The sequence below is a fragment of the Coffea arabica genome, chromosome 7e (assembly GCF_036785885.1).
Source record: "Coffea arabica cultivar ET-39 chromosome 7e, Coffea Arabica ET-39 HiFi, whole genome shotgun sequence".
Taxonomy (NCBI): domain Eukaryota; kingdom Viridiplantae; phylum Streptophyta; class Magnoliopsida; order Gentianales; family Rubiaceae; genus Coffea; species Coffea arabica.
The window spans coordinates 16,340,796-16,366,210 of NC_092323.1; the positions used below are offsets into that span (position 1 = coordinate 16,340,796).

The window sequence follows — 25,415 nt, forward strand, 5'->3', positions numbered from 1 at the left end:
GTAATAATTATATTAATAATGATCATAACAATAATAATATGAATAATAAAATGAAGAAAAATCAGCTGTGAATAATCATACTAATACTTATCATAATTACAATGAAAAAAGTAAGACTAGCAGCTCGTTCGAATTTTATTAGCTAAAAATCAATCAATCTGCATTGATTGCGTGAAACACATGGGAATAGCATATCACAGTTGTATCGAATAATCACTTTAATTTATGTTACATCATGTCATTAATCAGAAACAAGATAGTAGATAACAAGAAAGAAAAAGTGCAAAAGTGTACATAAATGCTATTCCCATTAATGAGAATCACTAATTAATTAAAGTGCATATAAAAGCTATTCCCATTAATTAATCAGAATCACTTTGTTGTATAAACTGTATATAGATGCTATTCCCATTAATCAGAATCACTTGATGTGTGCTTCTATAAATACCGGTGCTAATTAATGCTTAGGGCGCCATTACGGTTTCGCTTCCTCTATTAATTACAAAAAGTCACGGTCAAAGGATGACGAAAGTTTCAGGTTAGACCAAAGAAATACATGTTTTTTTGGTTCCCTCATTTTATTCTACATATAAGTGCTCAGTTGTGATATTTTGTTCACTTATGATCAGCATAAAAGTCATGCTGTTTTCCATTTACCCCATTTGGTTTTTCTTTTTCTTTTTTTTTCCTATTTTCTATTTTTCCTCTTTTCATTCCATTGGATCAATTGTAAGCAGCCAAAGAGGTGCAAAGTCATATTTCTGAATTGAGTGACTTTTCTACTTATGACTTAAATTTTCCATTGTTAAAATGGCCAATTTCGCTCTTAACAATAGAACCAATCTATTCCCTAATATTTGTTTCTGAACGATTTGATGTACATGTGTATTCATATACTATGTTAAGTTGTAATTTAGGTGTTTTAATAGTTATCCTGATGCATCCATTAGAATTTTTTTAATACAAATTATAGGCACCCATTTAAAAAATCTTGTAATGTTGAGTTCGTGGAATCTCTTTTGTCAACCAAACATGTGATAAAGTTCCTTTTTCTTTACCTCATTTTACTTCACTTTTCCGCCAAACAAACAGAACCTTTTGGTAACTATAGGAATATGAAACAAAAAAAAAAACTATAGGAATATGAAGCTTTGCCTAAACCCTGCCGCGAGGAGTGGGACGTGGGTCTGTAACTACATTTTGGGGGCCTGCACCGTACATTGTGAGGCCGTCAATGTCTCTGCATGGCCACCTTCAAAATCAGTCCTGTTTGATTTACAGTGAAATATCACCATGCATTCCTTAATTAGATGTAGAATCACGGGAGAGTCAAAATGAGTAGTTGAGGCTAATTCTTGAAAGGACGATCAGTTGAACTCACTGCTCTTCTGGGAATCCATTGTTGCAAACAGTAACTGGGACTTTAGTATATTAGTCTTGCAGTATTTCTTGACTTTTCCGTAGTCCATAATTCCAAATGGCCAAAATAAGGAAGAAATCTGATGGGGTTGTGAGGTTGTTTAATCAGTTAATGAAGTTCAGGACAAATGCCTTCATTTATTTCTTGACGAATTGAAAGGAAATTTGTTACTGGTTCGTTATTTCATCTTACCGCTTGGTTTCAAGATCTCTAGCTTTGGTTGGTATGCTTCTGAACAATGACCTAATTTTGCATTTCTTTTTTTTTTTTTTTGGTTTTGGGGTAGGTCTAATTTTGCATTTTCAAAGCTGCGTCTAGCGTTTTCTGATTATTGTTCGAACAGATAGCCATAACATCTTACGAAAGCAAATTCGTATACCTCACTTTTTATGTGTTTTCTTTATGTGGAAATGCCCTTTTTGAGCCCTTCTAGCACAGCCTCCAAAAGTGCTCTAATGTCCTCCAATTTGACACACAGTTTAAGCTAAAGGGACCAATTCTAGTTGCTTTTTGACTAATAGGAATAAACTTGTTTATTATCTATGTTCTTTGTAAGTTCTGGTAAGTGTTTTAATTAAATTGTGCACCCGCCGATATATCTTGGACATTGGCATCCTTTAAGATTATGTATCTAAGCAGGAGATGATAGAATTGGTAGAGCAGCAATCGGAATTGTTCCTGAGGAGCTCACTGAGGAGAACTATGAGGAATGGAAAAGATGCTTGGAGCATTATTTGGTTGGTCATGGCCTTTGGGGTGTTGTTTCTGGAGGGGAGAAAGATCCTATAAACGATGAGAGACAAGAATATGGAGAAGAAAAGAAACAAGAACATGAGGAATGGAAGAAGAAGAATGCATTGGCCTTGCATGCCATCCAACTTTCGTGTGGAACAGGCACATATGTTAAACTTAAGGAAGCTCACACTTCTGCGGAAGTTGCATGGAAGCATTTGGTGGTAAAACTAAAGCCCAACAAAATATTTGCAAAAGGTGATCCTGAAGATGAAAGCAGCCGTGTTGAAGAAGAAGGTAACTCTCGATCATGTTGCTATGAAATGTTTAAGGTTTCACATATAATTTTAGAAGTGAATTGAAGAAGTTTTCTCTCTTCGACAAATTTTAAGAACACTATGGTTCATTCGATAAGTATTTTCAATCATGTGGTATCGGAGCAAAGTTATGATTCAGCAATTGCAGGTTTTCTTTATTTTTTTGCTTATTCCATTTGATTAGTTTTCTTTTGCTCATTTAGCAAGCAATTCTTCACTAGGGAATTTTTCTGTACGTTGCTTCAAATAAAACTCCAATTCATCTAGCTCTGCTGTGCCAAACAATGGCAGAGACTTCAGAGTTGGGAGGCCTAATTTTCCAAAAGCTTAGAATATATCTTCCACATCTGGAATCTTCATTTAGTCATTGCTTAATATCCAATGACACTATTATTGCTCTTTTTCTGGACTTCTTGAAATTTTTATACTCGTTCAGATTTCTATTGTGCCTTCTACGAGCTCATTAATTATGATAGATGACCATATTAGAGATATTATTCGAAACAAATTCTAATGTTTACAGGACCAAAAGACCTTCGCTATAGGCCCTTGTACATAGCAATTGCAACAGGCGATTTTGATGGCACAAAAAGTCTCCTTGATCGAGATCCAGGCGCTGTTAGGGCCATAATTTCATCACATAGAGGAACTGCACTTCAATTTGCCATTCTAAATGGACACATGAAAATTGCAAAGGAGCTGTTGAGAAGAATGCAACCAGCTGACTTGAATATGGCTAATGACAATGGATGCACAGCTCTTACTTTTGCAGCAATCCGTGGTGTAACAAGGTTGGCAAAAACAATCGTGGAAAAAAATGACGGGCTTCTTATCAAGGAGAGTGACCTTATCGATGGGCAGCTTCCTGTCATAGTGGCTGCTTTGTATGGTCAAAAGCATATGGTTGATTATCTATACTCGGTGACACCAATAGAGTTATTTCGCCCAGAGGAGGGTAAGAATGGTGCTACACTGCTTAATTCCCTGATAACAGCAGAAATGTATGGTAAGATTGTGGATGCAAGAGGCAATATACCAATCTGCATCAAACCCTTCTTCAATATATGTGCCCCTAACCCCTTTCTGATTGCTACAGATGTTGCTTTAATGCTACTTCGACGATATCCAAAACTTGGTGTCACCCCAGATCGTAATGGTGACTATGCTCTCCAGTTACTGGCTCACAAGCCATCCGCATTTCCTAGTGGAACCAAACTTGTTTCCTGGAAAAGATGGATCCATTCATGTTAGTGTCCTTTTTCCAGTTCTACTTTACTTTTACATCAAATTCCAGGGTAAATGTTTTAATAATGATCACTGACTTGTATATAATGAAGAACAATATTATGCACTCTAATTCAGTGAGAAGGAAAACAATCTAAGAATAATAGCCATTGTGCATTTTTTTTCTTACTTTCTACGAATTTTAATTGCCATATCAGTATGAAATTTGAATTTTGATTGTTATCTCAGCATAAAATCTTCCAATAACAAGAATACCAACTTGCCGCATATAGTAATTGTGTACTAGTGTTGGAGACTGCTACTTATACTCTGTATTTATGCCCCAGGTCTAATGGAACATTCTCCATGGGGGAGTCCAGCAGATTCTGCTAAAGATGATCAGACAACAAAAGCAAGCATGATTGAAGACCACAGCATTGAGATTACTGATGATGAAACGAATTTGACAGGAAATCGGGGCCTACAGATTACTAGCTTTGGTATGTCAAATATCAAATTTCGTCTTCCAAAATTCCTTCTGTTGCAAAACATTTTTGGGTTAGGAATCTTCTCCCTAGCTTTTCTTTTTTCTCTCAATTTTTGCTGTAGCTAGATGACAAAATGGAGTGTGTTGTATTTCGCAACGGATCTTCTGTCTTACTCTCTATTCTATTTTTTATTATACTGCTATTTCTTCTTTATAAATATCATATTGTAGTTCTTTTTTATTTTCTTAAAATCCAATAACTTGTCTTCACTGCAGCACGACCCATAAAATAGTATTAATCTTCTATATTATGTTCTGATAGTGTATTCGCTATCAATTTTGAATGAGTGATAACTTTGAATTCTGATAAACTTTGAATTTGAAATTCGACTTTTACACGTGTCATGAATCATATAAATATGGATTCAATGATGTGATAGTGTAAATACTGTCAGTGAAAAATTTAATATTTTAACTCTTTTACTTACACTATCAAAAAATCTAAAAAGGAAAAGATTTACCCTATAAAATATATACACTTACATGTAAAATTATTCAGGCGATGCTTAATTGGGCGGAGCCTAATGAAGCCCCAAGATTAAGTCGGCCTTTATGTTTAGATTCAAGCTATCATTAGACCAGTTAAAACTTAAGGCTTAATCCCAAATGTTTTGGACCGATGGAGCTGACCTCAGACCGATCCGGCCCATTCACAGTCCTTTGCGTCTTTGAATTGGGCTATCTATGACTGGGAGAAGCCAGAGGAAAGTTCAAGTTTTATAGGATTAAGTCCAACATTTTGGAGCCTTTTCTAGTAGGAATAAAAGATTATTAAAATAAAAGAAGAAAAAAGATTTTTTTTTTTGGAAAAAAAAGATAGAAGATTATTAAAGATGAAAGATTAAGTCCTTTTAAGGATAAGAACGAGGGATTTTTCATTCACATGTGTGCATAAATACGATTGCTAAACTTAAGGATTCTTATGGGTTTCACTTTTTTTAGGCGAAGCTATTTTTCTTGTGCAACGGATCTTCTGTCCCACATCTTGTGCCACTTTCCGTCCCATTTTTTATTATATTATTATTTCTCCTTCATAAATATCATATTTTAATTCTTTTTTGTTTTCTTAAAATCCAATAACTATTAATTGAGTAATGCACAAAATTTAGCAAATTCAAAAAATCAAAATGCATAAAAATTGAGATTTTTTATGAATTTTCTGCTGTATTTTTTAATTTTGTATTATATATTGCTTTTTTGCAGCTGTTGTATTTATTTTTTACTTAATTAATAGTTATTGAATCTTAAGAAAACAAAAAAGAATTAAAATATGATATTTATGTAGGAGAAATAACAATATAATAAAAAGTGGGACAGAGAGTATGCGACAAAGTGGCACAGGGTATGGGATAGAATATCCGTTGCGTTTTTCTCGGCCACTAAAATTACCTTGGTAAGCAGGCAAAGCTGTAGTTCTTGGCTCTCCCTTACTTGATGATCCGGATTCTTATGAGTTTCAACTTGATTTAGAAGAAAACAAGAGAAATTGAGAAAAGGTTTGAGAAAGAAGAAAAAATGAAAGAAATTGGGAAAATTTTATAAATAGTTGTTAACTCTTTCCTATCCTTACCATCTTTCTCTGAGCTTTTCATTCTTTGTACATTCCAATAGGCATTATTCCTATCATATATCTGTTCACAAGTTCTGCTCTTTTTTTTCTGTACAACTCATTTGGCGCTTCATATGCACTAAGCAGGCGTGCAAGTTTCATGTCTGTTTAGTTGTGAAGAGGCTCTTTAGTCGAGTTTTACAATGTTTTAGATGCCCTTACGCTGTTGTGCAACTAAATAACTGCTAGACTTCTGTTTCATCTCATTTAATTCATGATACTAATGGCTTTCCATCTCATTTAATTCATGCTATGTGTATCTGTTTTCTTGCAGTGCTGAAGGTTTTGCATGGACTCGGTTGGAGGATATTAAGTTGCCTTGGTTTGTGTCATGACAGGAAATTGGTTCATAAAGATGCCATTGAACTCCTGAAGCTCATATTTAAGGAAATCTGGAAATTGAGCAGGAAAGACCTTGAAGAGATAGATATCATGAAAATTTTATACGATGCGATTGAGCAAGGAATCATTGAGTTCGTTGAAAAAAGTTTCAAATATAAGACCACAATCATATATAAAAGAGACGGAAAGGGCAGAACAATTTTTTCACATGCAATTCTGCTTCGCCAAGAGAAAATTTATAGCTTTTTAAATGCCTTGGAAACAAGAAAGAGCATACTAGCATGTAGGCATGATTTCTTCGGCAACAATTTGCTACATTTAGCAGCCAAGTTGTCTCCATTGTCTCAACTTGACAAGATTTCTGGAGCAGCTCTTCAAATGCAAAAGGAAATACAATGGTTTAAGGTAAGCAATGTAATTCAAAGTCAATTCGTAGTCATATGTTTTTGTTTTCATGTCTCATGAAACTACAAGAATTTTGGCTTTATGCGTCATCAGAATAATGCCGCGAAAAATCAACATTCAGCTACAAAAAAAGGTTTTTGCGGTAGATTTGTGGCATTATTCTGATATGTTGCCTAAACTCATGCCCCATAACAAATACGACAGTCGCTTTTATGATGCTACAAAAAATGTATGTGGCACAATTTTAATGCTGCAAATGTACTTGTGGCAGGCATCTAATAGCGGCATTTATAGGTGTCGTAAGAACAGCCAAACTATCTCTATGTTGCAACTCATGTCACTGCGTCATGAAATAGAGACATAACAGCAGCAAGATTCTTTATTTACTTGTATTGTCCTAGTGAGAGACTCGTCCTGACGTGAATTAGTTTGCAGGAAGTTGAGAGTATTGTACAACCAAGGATGAAGGAACAACGTAATGCCTATAATAAAACACCTTCTGAACTCTTTACTGAAGAGCATAAGGTGCTGGCTAAGGAGGGAGAAAGATGGATGAAAAATACGGCAGGATCAAGTATGATTGTGGGAACTCTCATCGCTGCAGTCATGTTTACAACAGCTTTCACAGTTCCAGGTGGTAATGATAGTAAAACAGGGCTCCCTGTCATGCTAGAAACTCAATCAAAAGCATTTTTGATTTTTATGGCATCAAATGCACTGTCGCTGTTCACTTCTTCGACATCAATTCTAATGTTCTTGGGGATTCTCACCGCACGTTATGCAGAAGGAGATTTTCTCAAGTCCTTGCCCACAAAGCTAATATTTGGAATCACGTGCTTGTTCGTCTCGATAGTCACCATGATGGCATCATTTGGTACTGCTCTCTATCTGATGCTGATCACACAAGTAGCTTGGATTTCCTACCCAATCATGGTTTTCTCTGTTATTCCAATAGCTCTTTACTCATTGTTGCAATTCCCTCTTCTGGTTGAGATGATCAGTCGCACTTACGGACATGGCATCTTCGAAAAACCTAAAAAGAAGCTCTATAGTTTTGAAACCGACACTACTACTACAATCTGATCTCCATTCTGCTGCGTATCTGTATTTCACTTCCAGTAGTTTGCTTCAAGAAGTTGTTTTTAAATAAATAATCCTTCAGTGTAATGTTTTAAATAGATCTTGTAGGCAACATCTAGTTGTTTTGACTCTTTTGTTTTGTTTCCAGCTTGTGCTGGAATTCTACAGATTCCTTTGATTCTGTGGATTCCTTGAGCTATCAATAAATCATGCCTATGGTTTGCTTTTGATTGTTTGCCACATCAAATACTACTGCCTAATATTTAGCGTTGACACTATTTTAATTGGCTTTGCCGGGTTGTCTTACTCACTAGTAATGGATCATGTGCACGCTTTGCACGCGAATATGATACTTTTAGATTTTTTTCTTAAAATTTTAGAAAATCACTTGTTTTGAAGGAATAAATGTAATTGAGACAAAAAAAAAAAAAAGTTCTCTTTTAAGTAACCAACACAATTGCACAAGTAATAAAGCATTCTTTGTCTCCAGAGCATTTTTTTTTATTTTGTAATAGTATCAATATTTTTGCTTTTCTATTAAATTTGGATAACCTAAATGTTCTCTTTTTTGTCTTTTTAGTTAAAATTTTTAACTTTTTGAATAATTTATTATTCTCCTTTAAGTCATTCTATGAATTTTTTGTTAGCTTTAATGAGTTTTTCTAATTATTTTCACTACAAGAAATTTGACCTTTTGTGACAATATTCTCTGCGACAAGAGAGAAAGTTGTCACAATTGAAAACTTTAGTGATGACTTTTAATATCGTCATACTTGATCGTGGGTTCACCCGTCAACAGTGACAACACGAGATAAGTCGTCACAATATGGATGGCGCGCAACTATCCAGTGTGGTAGGAGATCACCGTTGTGATGACTAGAAAACATGTTGTCATTAAAACTCGTCCTACAGTGACAACTTAAAATATCGTCACAATATGGTTGCCAGTTCTAAATTAGTGACAACAACTAGTCATCACTGTCCAAATCATTTATTCCCATCTCACTTTCGCTAATTCTACTATGTCACCCTAATATTTTCAATATGGCCCATATGTTGTAAATAAGTTTTATTAATTCTACCATGACACCCTAACTTTTATATTTTGACCCCATATACCACCTTAATTTTTTTAATATGGCCCATGTGTTGTAAATAAATTTTATTAATTTTGCTATGACACCCTAACTTTTACATTTTAACCCCATATACCATCTTAATTTTTTGAATATGGCCCATGTGTTGTAAATAAATTTTATTAATTCAACTATGACACCCTAACTTTTACATTTTGACCCCATATACCATCTTAATTTTTTCAATATGACCCATGTGTTGTAAACAAATTTTATTAATTCTACCATGACACCCTAACTTTTATATTTTAACCCCATATACCACCTTAATTTTTTCTATATGGCCCATACGCTGCAAGTAAATTTAATTAATTATATTATGATACTCGAACTTTTACATTTTAGCCCCGTATTTGGTAAACTAATCTCATTATAACTCTACCATGACACCTTATCTTTTGTAATTTAGTCTCGTATGTGATAAAGAAAATTTTTATTAATTTTATTATGCCACCCTATGCTTTTACACTTTAAGTTGTGTTTATCATTAGCAAAATGAGGAATATATTGTAAAAAACAATGTTTACCTATTTTTCAATTATTCCAAACATAGCTAATACCTTGTTATAAAGTTAAAAAATATCATGAATTCTTTATTTAGTTCTCTTGACAACATATGGGAAATTACTGATTCACATAGTGTGAAAATAATGGAACAGAATAATAAAATTTAATATGAAATTAAGTAAAAATCTTGACAATTTGATGACCAGAGTTTGTTATGTATTACAATTTACAATAATCAAATTGTTTATGGTTTATGAATCAGTATATGTATCAAATAGATTTAGTGTTTCATGCATGTATTAGTAAACCATTTTGGTTATTTAATTAACTAAACAGATTGTTTGGTCTTGTCAGACCACAATTCGTGCATAATTGATAAAATTATTAAATTGATACAAAAATATTTGCATTAATATATCTTTTTTAGAATCATAAACATATTTTTAAAGTGTTTTTTCCTAACTCACTTTCATTATTTCTACTATGCCACCCTAATTTTTTCAATGTGGCTTATATGTAATAAATAAATTTTATTAATCTTATTATGACACCCTAAATTTTACATTTTAGCCCCATATGTAATAAACTGATTCCATTAACTCTATCATGACACCTTATCTTTTACAATTTAGTCTCGTATGTGATAAACCGATTTCATTAATTCTATTATGGCACCCTATCCTTTACATTTTACTTGATGTTTTTCATTTACAAAATGAGAAAGATATTGTAATAAAATATATATACATATTTTTAAAATTGTTCCAACCTTAGTTAATAACTTGTACCAAACTTAGCTAAGGTAAAAAAATATCATGGATTCCCTATCTATTGCCTTGACAACACATGAAAAATTATTGACTAGCATAGTGTAAAAGTAATGGCAAAGAACAATAAAATTCAACATGAAATTAAGTAAAATCTTGACAATAGCATGGTTGGAGTTTATTATTAATTACAATAGTCACATTATTTATGGTTTATAAATCGGTATTTGTACCAAATACATTTAGTGTTTCATGCATGTATTAGCAAACTATTTTGGTTAATTGATCAACTAAACAGATTGTGAGGTCTTGTCAGACCACAATTTCGTACATAATTAATAAAATTATTAAATTAATACCAAAAATATTTGCATTAAAAATTTTTTTTGAATCATAAACATAATAAGACACTAAATATTCCAAAAACACTAAATTATCCAAAAACACTAAATTTTCAAAGTTTTAGTGTAACAAATAAAGTTCCAGATACAACTTGTGAAGTAAAAAAGCTCAAAATAATAACCTTATTGTTGCAATTTTTTTTTCGAACAATAATTTGATCAATTAGCCGTACCAAAAGAGGATGAAAGTGTTATTTTTTGGTCTTAGCTAAAATGGAAGCGGGAAGCTGAAAATTGAAGAAGTACAGCGGGTGAACAAAAGAAGCAGAAACAACATAGTTTTGGCTTTGTTTGATAAAAACACTCACAACACTTCGCAAAAATTTCAGACAAAAATTTCTTTCCCTCTTCTTGCCAGTTTTGGACACTATCATCTTCTTCTTCTCTTCACTGCCATCTTGCTGAAATTATCCAAAAAATCACTTTGGGCTACCATTTTCATCCCTAATTTGAGCTACCCAAAAGATTTGTGTAGATTTTGTGGAGTTGCAGATAGTAAAAATCCCTAGATCGGTGCAACAAAAATCCCTAATCAGGAGGAGGAGCTGCTGCACAATCGGGTCACCGGAGGCCGCCTAGTGTTCATTTTGTTATCTCTCTGCCTCTCTCTCCATCATCGTCGTGCTCCTTCTCCTCCATCTTCCCAATTCTCAACAACAACCATGATAATTCCAGAGAAGAACAGGAGAGAGATCTCCAAGTACCTATTCCAAGTACCCGTGTTCTATTTCGTCAACACAGGACTTTATCTGCTGTTAATTACTGGAGTATTAATTTACTATTCCTTTGCTTTACCTTTATTCCTAGTTTCAACCATCAAATTGCATTCAATAATATTTGCCCTTTTTACAACACAACATTCATCCTGGCAATTGCAAATAGATGGCCGTAATCGTACTTCTTCCTAGGAGGAAGTAATTTGCATCCATGCACCGATGCACGCTTTAATTCATGAAATCCATTGGAATTCCCCTTCATGTTTTCCGCCAGTTTTCAACTGCCTGTCAAAAGCACTACTCCTGCCCACTGCCACGGTCCCTTCGGAGGCCGCTTCTTACAGTCAAGTCTTAGACAAATGGCTAGATATTAGAACCTTGAAAAAAATCCACTGCAGGATCATCTTACATCTAAACCTCAACTCTTGCATTTCCTTTGGCACAAGTTGATGCGAGCCTATGCTTCTCGTGGCCAAACCAGTATTACCTGCCAGATATTCGATAGAATTCCTGAGAGAAATGTCGTGATTTTTAATGTTATGATTAGAAGCTACGTCAACAACCATCTTTATCATGATGCTCTCTTCATGTTTAAGAGCATGAATTCGAGTAACACGAACCTTGATTATTATACATTCCCTTGCATTCTAAAAGCTTGCTTTGCCTCTATGGATCTGCGGGTTGGCTTGCAAGTTCATACCCAAGTCTTGAAAATGAATCTTGATGGAAATTTATATGTCGGGAATGGTCTAATAGCCATGTATGAGAAATGTGGGAGTTTGACAGGTGCTTGTTCTGTCCTAGACGAGATGCCCAGGAGAGATGTTCTCCTGTTGAGAGTAGTTGTCTAATGGTATTATGCCTACGACGTATATGTTTAGACTTACCATTATATATGTTATTCTGTGCTCTTCCAATTGCTGATTGATTATCACAGTGAATACATATTGGTGGCACAGGTTTTTCCCATTTTGGAATGTCTTCAAGGAAATGGTGGAGCCATTCAGCTTCTTCTCCATATTTGTCCAAGGCAATGAACTCAGATTCCATTGTAGATCTAGCTACAATAGTTTGTTTAGAAGACTTCCAGGATACTGCCCCACCGGCAAGTGTGAACACATACCCACTTGTGGACTTTGAATCTTTTATATCAGATATCCAATTTGCATCAGCATACCCTTCTAAAACAGCAGGGTATCTAGTGTAATGCAGTCCAAAGTTCCGAGTGTACCGTAGGTATTTGAGTACCCTTAAAATTGCTTTCCAATGATTAGCACTCGGATTGCTTGTAAATCTGCTCAATTTGCTTACTGCATATGCAATGTCAGGTCTAGTACAACTTATTAAATACATTAGACTGCCAATGATTCTTGAGTATTCTACTTGAGAAATACTCTCTCCTCTATTCTTAGATAGATGGAAACTATTGTCTAATGGAGTTCTTGCAATTCCAAAATCATTCTTATTGAATTTTTCTAGAATCTTGTCCACATAATGAGTTTGGCTCAAGACCAACCCGTCTGATATTCTTGTAATTTTAACTCCTAAAATTACATCAGCGAGCCCCATATCTTTCATGTCAAATTTTGAATTCAACATGTCTTTGGTAGACTTAACCATTTTGTCATTACTACCAACAATAAGTATGTCATCTACATAAAGACATAAAATGACATAGCCATGTTCTGTTTCTTTAGTGTAGACACATTTGTCACACTCATTTATTTTGTATCCATTAGTTATCATTGCATTGTCGAACTTTTCATGCCATTTCTTTGGCGCTTGTTTTAGTCCATACAATGATTTGACTAATTTGCAAACTTTATTTCCTTTTTCCGGAGTTATGAAACCCTCAGGTTACTCCATGTAGATTTCTTTATCTAAATCACCATTTAAGAAAGCCGTCTTTACATCAATTTGATGTATCTCCAAATTTCTTAATGCAGCGATAGCAAGAATTATTCTGATAGAATTTATTCTCGTAACAAGAGAATAAGTATCAAAATAATCCAAACCTTCTTGTTGCTTGTATCCTTTGATTACAAGTCTGGCTTTGTACTTATCGACAGAGCCATCAGGTTTCATTTTCCTTTTAAAGATCCATTTGGACCCTAAAGGTCTACAACCAGGAGCAAGATCCACTAACTCCCATGTATGATTCTGTAAGATAGAATCAACCTCACTTTTTATTGCTTCTTTCCACAAAAATCCTTCAGAAGAACTTACAGCTTCTGTATAGGTTTGTGGTTCCTTTTCTAATAGAAAAGTTGTAAAATCATCTCCAAACGATTTTTCCACTCTAGCCCTTTTGCTACGTCTCGGTTCATCTTGTTGAATCAAGTCATGATCATGTTTTTCTTGATTCATAACTTCATGTGTTCGTTTTGATGAACTTGATGCACCATTCGATTTACAAGGAAACACATCTTCAAAGAATGAAGCATTCCTTGATTCCATTATCGTATTTTTGTGTATATCCGAAATTTCTGAATTATACACAAGAAATCGATAAGCAGCACTATTATGTGCATAGCCTATAAAGATACAGTCCACAGTTCTAGGACCTATCTTTATTCTCTTTGGTGCTGGAATAGCTACTTTTGCAAGACACCCCCACACTTTCAAGAATTTGTAAGATTGTCTCCTACCTTTCCATAACTCATAAGGAGTTTAATCTTGTTTTTTTCGGGGTACCCTATTTAAAAGGTAATTGCTTGACAAAATAGCTTCACCCCACATATTTTGTGGCAATCCTGAACTTAGTAACATCGCATTCATCATTTTTTTTAGTGTGCGATTTTTCCGTTCAGCAACACCATTCGATTGTGGTGAGTAAGGTGCAGTTACTTCATGAACAATTCCATATTTTGCACAATAATCACCAATAGGTGTTTCATATTCACCACCTCTATCACTTCTTAACCTTTGAATTCTCCGGTTAAGTTGATTTTCAACTTCATTCTTGTATAGAATGAATTTTTCTATGGCTTCATCTTTACTTTTGAGTAAATACAAATAACAGTATTTTGTGCAATCATCAATGAAAGTGATAAAATATTTATTACCACCTCTTGTTTGAACAAATTTCAAATCACAGACATCTGTGTGAATCAATTCAAGGGGTTCGGTGTTTCTTTCAATTGTTTGAAAAGATGACATTGTTAATTTTGCTTCTACGTAAATCTCGCATTTATGGTTTGAATTGATGTGAAAGGAAGGAATATGATCCAAGTTAATTAGTCTACGCAAAGTATCATAATTAACATAACCTAGTCTACCATGCCATAAATTGGAAGACTCAATCAAATAAGCAGAAGACTTATTCTTATTATTCACAATGGTCATTACATTCAATTTGAACAACCCATCGGTTGTATATGCTTTCCCTACATACATCCCAGATTTGGATAATATAACTTTATCCGATTCAAAAATCATGCGAAAGCCATGCTTGTTCAGCAATGATCCAGAAACAAGGTTCTTGCGGATTTCTGGCACATACAGGACATCGTTCAAAGTCAATGTTTTGCTAGAAGTCATCTTTAGCAACACCTTCCCTTGACCTTCAATAGCAGATGAGGCAGAGTTCCCCATGAACATTTTTTCACCTTCAACTTTTTCGAAGGTAGTAAACAAGTCTTTGTTTGTGCAAACATGTCTTGTAGCTCCAGTGTCAATCCACCATTCTTTCGGATTTGACCCTATCATATTTACTTCAGAAACCATAGCAGTCAGGTTCATGTTTTCCATGTCTCCCCCGATTCTATCAAGCAAGTTTGCTTCATGCTTCTTCTTCTTTGGAAGCTTACATTCAGTGGACTTGTGACCTTTTTTGTCACAGTTGAAGCACTTCCCTTGGAATTTCTGCTTAGAGATTTTCCCTTTTACCCAAAGATTTCGAGTTGGCTTTTTGCCTTTGGAGTTTTGCCCTTACTTATACTCCACAATATTTGCTTTAGCATCAACAGAAGTTGTTGCCTTGCAATCAGAACCCCTGTTGTCTTCTTCAATTCGAAGTCTAACAATAAGGTCCTCTATACTCATCTCTTTGCGCTTGTACTTGAGATAGTTCTTGAAATCCTTCCACCCAGGAGGTAGCTTCTCAATAACAGCAGCTACTTGAAAGGTTTCACTCAAAATCATACCTTCAGCTAGAATCTCATGCAAGATAATCTGAATTTCTTGCACTTGACTGATAACAGTTTTGGAATCCACCATTTTATAGTCTAGAAATTTTTCAACGACAAATTTCTTTGCCCCAGCATCTTCGGTTTTATATTTTCGATCTAAGGATTCCCACAATGCCTTCGCCGTCTTATGTATTTGATACACGTTATACAGCGAGTCATGCAAGCAGTTCATGACATAATTTCGACAAAGGAAATCGGAGTGCTTCCAAGCATCAATAGCATTGACAGCTTGTGCATCAGTTAAGCCTTCAGGCAGCTTTGGAGCATCCTCACTTAAGAATCTCGAGAGATTCAATGTTGTCAAATAGAACAACATCTTTTGTTGCCATGTCTTGAAGTTCGAGCCATGGAACTTCTCAGGTTTCTCACTATGGTTGGTAGAAACCATAGGAGTAATCTTTCCTTCAGGTTGTTTCACAATTGTGCCAGAGGCAGAGGCATCAAAAGTAGATGTGTTGGTTTCTCTTCCTGTATTGTCAGCCATTGAGAACCGAGTCTATTTTAAGATTGTTAGTGAAATAATAAAATAGGCCGATACAAAAGAGAAGAATAAATATAACCTAGAAAGAAAGTAATAATCGAAAATAACAATAATAACAATCCGAGGCTTGTGAGTACAATTTTCTTAAAACAGATTCGCCCCCTCCAGGTAGAGTGCTCGAGGTTGAGTAGGCGTCTGTCTCCCAGGATACAACGGATTAAAGGTGAATATGTCAGCACCAAACTTTCTTCACCACAGCGAACTCGAACTAGAACAATATGGAACACTATAAAAGATGAAGATGCAAGAAGGAAAAAGAGAGAGAGAGCGCGCCTTCTTTTGAAACAAAAAGAGATATTTATAGATGCTGGCTAAGGGTGACTGTTAGAAATTGGCAACAAGTGTTAAATTCCAGATAATTATCTTCACGTTTATCAAAGGACCACATTCATGTACATACATGTATCTCAATAAGATAACTCCAAAATCATGTATTAAGTACATGTATCCTATCCAAAATCATGTATCAATAATTAATACACATGAATCCTATATACATGAATGAATGATAGATAATTATTCTGGATTCTTTCAAGAGTGCCATTATGAGAACAAATTTTCTCATTCACTCTACAATGGATATAGCTATTTTTTCAACAAAGAGTACCTTCGCTATAGGCCCTTGTACATAGCAATTGCAACAGGCGATTTTGGTCTCACGAAAAGTCTCCTTGATCAAGCTCCAGACTCTGTTAGAGCCATAATTTCAACACAGGGAGAAACTGCACTTCAATTTGCTATTGTAAATGGACACATGAAAATTGCAAAGGAGCTTTTGAGTAGAATGCAACCAGCTGACTTGGAAATGGTTAATGACTATGGATGCACAGCCCTTACTCTTGCTGCAATCAGTGGTGAAAAAAAGTTGGAAAGGGCAATCGTGGAAAAAAATGATAGTCTACTTAGCAAGGAAAATCAACTTTATGATGGGCCGCTTCTTGTCATCGTGGCTGCTTTGTATGGTCACAAGCATATGGTTAATTATCTATACTCGGTGACACCAAAGGAGTTATTTAGTCCAGAGGGGGGTAAGAATGGTGCTACACTGATTAATTCCCTGATTAGAGCAGAAATGTATGGTAAGATTGTGGATGTAAGAGGCAATATACCAATCTGCATCAAACCCTTCTTCAATATATGTGCCCCTAACCCCTTTCTGATTGCTACAGATGTTGCTTCAATGCTACTTCAACAATATCCAAAACTTGGTGTCACCCCAGATCATAATGGTTACTATGCTCTCCAGTTACTGGCTCACGAGCCATCTGCATTTCCTAGTGGAACCAAACTTGTTTCCTGGAAAAGATGGATCCATTCATGTCAGTGTCCTTTTTCCAGTTCTACTTTACTTTTACATCAAATTCCAGGGTAAATGTTTTAATAATGATCACTGACTTGTATATAATGAAGAACAATATTATGCACTCTTATTCAGTGATAAGGAAAACAATCTAAGAACAATAGCCATTGTGCATTTTTTTTTGTCTTACTTTTTACGAATTTTAATCATCATGTCAGTATAAAATTTGAATTTTGATTGTTATGTCAGCATAAAATCTTCCAATAACAAGAATACCAACTTGCCGCATATACTAATTGTGCACTAGTGTTGGAGAATGCTACTTATACTCTGTATTTATTCCCCAGGTCTAATGGAACATTCTCCATTGGGAAGTCCAACAGATTCTGCTAAAGATGATCAGACAACAAAAGCAAGCATGATTGGAGACCACAGCATTGAGATTCATCATTCTAGTGATGGTGAAACGAATTGGACAGGAAATCGAGGCCTACAGATTACTAGCTTTGGTATGTCAAATATCAAATTTCGTCTTCCAAAATTCCTTCTGCTGCACAACATTTTTGGGTTAGGAATCTTCTCCCTAGTTTTTCTTTTTTCTCTCAATTTTTGCTGTAGCTAGATGACAAAATGGAGTGTGTTGTATTTCGCAACGGATATTCTGTCTCACTCTCTGTTCCAATTTTTATTATATTGCTATTTTTTGTTTATAAATATCATATTTTAGTTTTTTTAAATTTTTTTAAGATCCAATAACTTATCGTCACTGCAGCACGATCCATAAAATAGTATTAATCTTCTATATTATATTCTGATAGTGTATGCACCATCAATTTTAAATGGTACTTAGTCCCAAATTTTTGGGCCGATGGACCTGAGCTCGGACCGATCCACCCCATTCACAGTCCTTTGTGTGTTTGAATTGGGTTATCCATGATTGGGAGAAGCCAGAGGAAAGTTCAAGTTTAATAGGATTGAGTTCAACATTTTGGAGCCTTTTCAAGTAAGAATAAAAGATTGTTAAAATAAAAAAAGAAGAAAACAGACTAACACAAAAAAAAACATAGAAGATTATTAAAGATAAAAGATTATGTCCTTTTAAGGATAAGAACGAGGGATTTTTCATTCACATGTGTGCATAAATTAATACGACTGCTAAACTTAGGGATTCTTCTGGGTTTCACTTTTTTTAGGCAAAGCCATTGTTCTCAGCCACTAAAATTACCTCGGTAAGTAGGCAAAGCTATAGTTCTTGGCTCTCATTTACTTGATTGATCCGGATTCTTATGAGTTTTACCTTGATTTAGAAGAAAACAGAAGAAATTGAGAAAAGGTTTGAGAAAGAAGAAAAAATGAAAGAAATTGGAAAAGTTTTATAAACAGTTGTTAACTGTCTCCTATCCTTACCATCTTTCTCTGAGCTTTCCAATAGGCATTATTCCTATCATATGTCTGTCCACAAGTTTGTCTGTCTAGTTCTGTTCTTTTACAGTGTCAGTATCAAGTGATAATGCCACTTTTTTAACTCTTCTTTTTTTCTGGACAACTCATTTGACACTTCATATGCACTAGTTTTAGTTTCTGTAACAATGCTTTAGATGCAACTAATAAACTGCCAGACTTCAGTTTTATTCCCTTCGATCACACATTTTTCCATCTCATTAATTTAATTCATCTTATGTGTATCTGTTTTCTTGCAGTACTGAAGGTTTTGCATGGACTCGGTTGGAGCATATTAAGTTGCCTCGGTTTGTGGCATGACAGGAAATTGATTCATAAAGATGCCATTCAACTCCTGAACCTCATATTTAAGGAAATCCGGAAATTGAGCATGAAAGACCTTGAAGAGATGGTTATCGATAAAATTTTGTATGATGCGATTGAGCATGGAATCATTGAGTTCGTTGATAAAATTTTCAAATATAGGACTGGAATCATACATAAAAGAGACGGAAAGGGCAGAACACTTTTTTCACATGCAATTGTGCTTCGCCAAGAGAAAATTTATAGCCTTATATACGCATTGGGAACAAGAAAGAGCGTGCTGGCACGTAGGCATGATTTTTTCCAAAACAATTTCTTACATCTAGCAGCCATGCTGCCTCCACAGTCTCAACTTGACAAGGTTTCTGGAGCAGCTCTTCAAATGCAAAGGGAACTACGATGGTTTCAGGTTGCAATTTAATTTGTAGTCAATATCCTATTTTATCTTAGTGTATCATGTTTGTTGTCATTTCATTTTTTTTTTTTAATTTCCGTCTTATGAAACAGAGACTCAAAAATTGCAATAATGCTTTTTCTAATGGTGTTATCCTAGTGAGGATGTGTACCTGACATAAGTTATTTTTTAGGAAGTTGAGAGTATTCTACCACTAAGGATGAAGAAAGAAGTGAATTCTAATGGTAAAACACCTTCTGCCCTCTTCTCTGGCGAGCATAAGGCATTGGCTAAGGAGGGAGAGAAATGGATGAAAAATATTGCAGGATCAAGTATGATTGTGGGAACTCTCATCGCTGCAGCCATGTTTACAACGGCTTTCACAGTTCCAGGTGGTAATGATAATAAAACAGGGCTCCCTGTCATGATAGGTACTCACCAAAAAGCCATCTTGTTTCTTATGGCATCAAATGCAGTGTCAATGTTCACTTCTACAACATCGATTCTGATGTTCTTGGGGATTCTCACTGCACGTTATGCAGCAAAAGAATTTCTCAAGTCCTTACCTACAAAGTTAATATTTGGGATCACATTTTTGTTCGTCTCGATGGTCACCATGACGGCATCATTTGGTACTGCTATATATCTGACGCTGATCGAACAAGTAGCTTGGATTTCCTGCCCAATCATTGTTTTCTGTGCGATTCCAATAGCCCTTTACTCATTGCTGCAATTCCCTCTCCTGGTTGAGATGATCAGTCGCACTTACGGACATGACATCTTCGACAAACCTAAAGAGAAACCCTACAGTTTTGAAACCTGAACTACTACTAGCTTTGAAGTTGTTTTCCAAATAATCCTTCAGTGTGATGTTTTAAATAGATTTTGCTGGAAACATCCATTTGTTTTTGTCTCCAACTTGTGCTGGAATTCTTCAGATTTGACAGGTGCCGAACCTGTACAATAAAAAATACCTACTCGAAAAAAATACAGATTTTGTATATAGCGGTGAGTAGGGTTGAATCCACAAGGACTGAGGATAATTCGTTTCTTCTAGAGTTCAAAGTATAGGGGGTTTTGGATTAAATGCTAACTAAATAAATTAACTGCAGAAAATAATTGATTAAGAGAAATAATTAAGGGAAAACTCTAGCCAAGGGTACACTTCAGAAATGGTTCAGGCACTGATCATTGATTCACAGATAATTCCACATTTATTAATAGATTAGTTATAGTTGTCATGCACGTGATAAACAACCAACCTTTCCTTAATTTCTCGACAGTTAAGGTACGACCGTTAACTATTTCTCTAACCCAAAAACAACCCTAGGTACGACCGTAGGATTTAATTTCTAGATTGCATTAATAATTAGAAAGGCCCAATCCTAACTAACAAACACGCTACGAGGGTTTGTTTAAACTAGATCGTATGCTCCCCTGACATAAATCCAATTACGCCAGTTGCTACTAAGATAGAGATAACGAACAATTACGGATTCAATTACCTCTATTTAGCAAAATAGCCTATATGAATAATTAATTATTGCGCACTAATCAATCATACATAAGGACTAAAACAATTAAAAACAGGAAACACATAAATACCAATAAATGAGGAAGCGATTAAAATAATTTCGATCTCACAGTAATTGTTGAACCAAGTCTTCAGTTGTCCCCTTGACTAGAATTAAGAGGTTAGTCCTCCATTAATGGAGAACAACCATGCGAAAGAGCTAAGAAAAGAAAATCTAAAACTATGCTAAAAGCCTAAACTAAAACTTGTTTCTGCCGAGAGAGAGAGAGAAAGAGAGAGATCCCCTGAAGCCAGCGAAGGGATTGTATTTATAGAGTTCTCGTGCGGCTGTCTCCAAAAGAGACCCAGTAGTCTTCCTGCTTTTGTGGATCAGCACGTTTAGTCAAAGAAGGAACCAAATCAATTGAAATCCAATTGAAGTCTTGTTGCCAAATGACTCTTCACGTGCAAATTGGCTAAGTCAGCATTGTTCCAGAATTGTCACCCGCGAAGGAATCTCCAAATATTTGGAAGTTTGCACGTGGCCAACAATCCCGCAAATCCGGCTTTGGACATCATACTTAGGCGTGCCCACGTCTAACTGACAGGAAGGCTTCAAAAGTTAATTTCCCGGCTCCTTTTGCCCCTAAATGCTGCAATTCGCATAGAACACAAAATCTCAGTAAAATCCACCGATTAGTGCAGTATTTAGTCCAAATAAATAGGAAAAGCACGTGAGAAGACCGACTAAACTGCACTCTATCAAGATTCCCGCGATTCTAAGGATTCCTGTAGCTATCAATAAATCATACCTATGGATTGATTTTGATTGTTTGCCACATCAAATACTGCCTATTATTTAGTATTGATATTTTAATTGTCTTTGCCGAGTTCTCTTATTCACTAGTAATAGATTACGTGTTTTGCACGTGTACTTGGCAATTGGGCAGGTTGGTGGGTTAATATTGAATTTTCATTTAAATGGGTTATATCCAACCCGTCCAACTTAAAATTAGGTTAATTTTAGATTGGGTCATATTAGGTCATCTCAAACCCATGACCCAAATATGATCCAATATATTAATTTAATAGATTTTAATACATAAATTCTCTCAAATACATTTTCACATACAACAAAAAAAAATTTCAAACACATTTTTACATAGATAGACATATTTTCACGCACTAAAACACTCACGATACAAACACACACTCATTTCTTAAACTCATTTGAAATACATTAATTAGTTTGTTTGGATAGTAAATTATTTGAAATAATTTTGTGAAAAAAATATTGTAACACTTTTTTGATGTGATGTATATGAGATAAAAATGTGATTGAAAAATGTATAGATGATGCAAGCAAATTAGTGTGTGTAAATAAAGTGTAAATAATATGCATTTCAAACACACTATTTTTACGTACACAAACACACTAAAATACATCCTAATATATTTTCACAAATATACGCACATACTAACTATTTAAACTCTAAAAAGGTTAGAAATTTCACCTCATGAGAGGTTTCTGGAATTATGTCATATAAAAACGATGGCAGATTGGACCCGCTTTCAAACTTTGAAAATTTGTTTCTTTTTTTTTCCCCATTTTTTTTTTGAAAAGAATTGAGTTATACAGGATTCTACGGTCAAATCAGTATTCTATCATGTAGATCAAAAAATCTTGAATCAATTCCCCCGCAATGACAGTAGTACTTCGTAAAAACATGGAAACGAGTAGAAATTAATTAATTACTTGGCTACGAAATACTAAATTTAGCAACTAACAAACAAATAATAAGAAACTAGATTTAAGTTCTACAGGTTGACAACTTCCTAATGACCTTCATTGAGCAAAAAATCAAATTTGTTTATTTATTTTTTTAATTTAAGTTGGGTGTTGGGTGCTCAACACAAATACCCAAACCACCCAAAAAATATGTGGATTCTTATTACCCAACCCAAAATTGACCCAACACCCAATTTACCCAATCCAACCTTTCAAATTAGTGGATGAGTTGGGTGGGTTGTTGGGTTTTGGGCATAATTGTCAGGTCTATTTGCACGGGAACGTGATGCTTTTAATGTTTTTTTTTGCCTTAAAATTTTTAGAAAATCAATTGTTCTGAAGGAACGGACAATTTCACAAACTTCCCCTGAAGTTTTTAATAATTACAAAGAGCTTCCCTCAATTTTTAGAAATTACACTTACCTCCCCTACTTTTATTGTTTATATAACAATATAAGTCCAACAAGTTAAATTTTCTTTCAAAAATCCTAAATTGCCCTTTAAACTAAGAAAGCAAAATATAGTATGGTTAATCATTTTCTTCCACATTTTGTACAAATCAACAAGCTTAATCCTTAACAACCATCCAAGTATAAGTTTCAAATCCAAATAACCATTCAAAAAGATTCCAAATTGCATATATAGCAAAAAAAAAAAAAAACCTCATACAGACACATACCTCCTATTATCTGAATGCTTAAATATCTTTTCAATACAAGCTAATCTGATCTAGAACCACCATTACAAACTTCTTATGGTCTTAAAAATATTAATATTTCAAAAGTTGAGAATAAATTCCACCTCCACAATAAAATCATAACCAAAAATTTCCAATCCAATGAAAGAAATCCTTATGTAATTGTTGACATTTTATAAAAGTTTTTCATGACAACAAACAAAATATGACAAATTTCGCACCTTTAGTTCTTCTTCCTATTTCAATCATCAATTTCATTATTTAGTTTGATATATAGTCTACTCTCTCTATTAATTTTATAATTTCAATTTGCTAATATCCACAAAACTGAAGATAACAAAAAAAAGCGTATAGCAGTATATTAACTACAAAAGAAAGGAGCGAAAGTAGACAAGAGATAAAAAGATAATTTTTTTGGATTTTGTAAATCTATTGCCTTAAATTTAGAATTGTCTACCAAGTGGAGGATAAAAAGATAATTTTTTTGGATTTTGTAAATCTATTGCCTTAAATTTAGAATTGTCTACCAAGTGGAGGGTATTATAGGTATTTTATTATGCCAAGGGAGGTAAGTGCAATTTCTTAAACTTGAGGGGAGCCAAGTGAAATTGTAAGAAACCTCAAGGGAGTTTATTAAGATTTATTAGTACTTTTATCTTTGACTATGTAATCTAAAATGTAACGGATTACGTTTAATTCAAGAAGAGTTGTATACTGCAAAGAAGAAAAATGGTTAGTTTTTTAGGAGAATTAGATAATAAGTGCTTCTAAAATGTAAATATGTGAGTGGATGAAATGACTATGGTCTAGGATAAATACCAATTTACCTAATAAATACAAAATTGAACACTAACCCTTTTTTTTTTTTTGGGTGAAACTTTTCTTCCATGTTATCAGCAATATGTGATAAGTTGTAAACCAGCCTTTTGATATTCGTGAACTGTAGTCTTCTGGTTTCTAATGGTTTATTATAGTAGTCTGCGGAAGTGGGGTTGCATGAACCATAATATATATAAGTCTTTACAAGTTCTCAATGTATGTAAAGATTAGATTGGAAATGCATGAAATTAACTCTTCTTCTTCTCCTTTTCATGGTAAAATAAGAGGGTATCCATTGAGTCTCACTAAAACCCAAGTTAAAAATAAAATCAATACTAATATAATATAGTAGTCATAATTATATTAATAATGATCATAACAATAATAATATGAATAATAAAATGAAGAAAAATCAGCTGTGAATAATTATACTAATACTTATCATAACAATGGAAAAAGTAAGACTAGCTCGTTCGAATTTTATTAGCTAAAAATCAATCAATTTGCATTGATTGCGTGAAACACATGGGAATAGCATATCACAGTTGTATCGAATAATCACTTTAACTTATGTTACATCATATCATTAATCAGAAACAAGATAGATAACAAGAAAGAAAAAGTGCAAAAGTGCATATAAATGCTATTCCCATTAATGAGAATCCCTAATTGTATAAAGTGCATATAAAAGCTATTCCCATTAATCAGAGTCACTTGTTGTATGCTTCTATAAATACTACTGCTAATTAATGCTTAGAGCACCATTGTTGTTTCACTTCCTCTATTACAAAAAGTCACGGTCAAAGGATGACGAAAGTTTCAGGTTAGACCAAAAAAATACATGTTTTTTTGGTTCCCTCATTTTATTCTACATAAGTGCTCAGTTGTGATATTTTGTTCACTTATGATTAGCATAAAAGTCATGCTGTTTTCCATTTACCCCATTTGGTTTTTCTTTTTCTTTTTTTTTTCCTATTTCCTATTTTTCCTCTTTTCTTTCCATTGGAATTGTAAGCAGCCAAAGAGGTGCAAAGTCATATTTCTGAATTGAGTGACTTTTCTACTTATGACTTAAAATTTCCATTGTTAAAATGGCCAATTTCACTCTTAACAATAGAACTGATCTGTTCTCTAATATTTATTTCTGAACGATTTGATGCGTGTGTATTCATATACTACGTTAAATTGTAATTTAGGTGTTTTAA

At 34.3% G+C, this 25,415-nt stretch overlaps 4 protein-coding genes across 4 annotated transcripts; 2 read left to right on the forward strand and 2 right to left on the reverse strand.

Annotated features, from left to right (window-relative positions):
- The first annotated feature begins 493 nt into the window (after positions 1 to 493).
- LOC113702214 (uncharacterized) lies at positions 494 to 7,906 on the forward strand. Its single transcript, XM_072058690.1, has 7 exons — positions 494 to 538; positions 2,060 to 2,449; positions 2,993 to 3,475; positions 3,566 to 3,715; positions 4,041 to 4,193; positions 6,124 to 6,596; positions 7,032 to 7,906. Exons 1-7 carry the CDS (start codon positions 523 to 525, stop codon positions 7,677 to 7,679), a joined length of 2,313 nt encoding a protein of 770 aa, XP_071914791.1. The 5' UTR covers positions 494 to 522; the 3' UTR covers positions 7,680 to 7,906.
- A 5,154-nt stretch (positions 7,907 to 13,060) lies between these two features.
- LOC140011253 (uncharacterized) lies at positions 13,061 to 14,953 on the reverse strand. Its single transcript, XM_072060027.1, has 2 exons — positions 14,482 to 14,953; positions 13,061 to 13,737 (listed from the first exon to the last, which is right to left on the reverse strand). Exons 1-2 carry the CDS (start codon positions 14,951 to 14,953, stop codon positions 13,061 to 13,063), a joined length of 1,149 nt encoding a protein of 382 aa, XP_071916128.1.
- A 180-nt stretch (positions 14,954 to 15,133) lies between these two features.
- Positions 15,134 to 15,877, reverse strand: LOC140011254 (uncharacterized). Its single transcript, XM_072060029.1, has one exon. The coding sequence runs from the start codon at positions 15,875 to 15,877 to the stop codon at positions 15,134 to 15,136; it is 744 nt and encodes a 247-aa protein (XP_071916130.1).
- Positions 15,878 to 19,065: 3,188 nt separating this feature from the next.
- On the forward strand, positions 19,066 to 20,215 carry LOC140011255 (uncharacterized). Its single transcript, XM_072060030.1, has 2 exons — positions 19,066 to 19,407; positions 19,586 to 20,215. Exons 1-2 carry the CDS (start codon positions 19,066 to 19,068, stop codon positions 20,213 to 20,215), a joined length of 972 nt encoding a protein of 323 aa, XP_071916131.1.
- Positions 20,216 to 25,415: the final 5,200 nt, after the last annotated feature.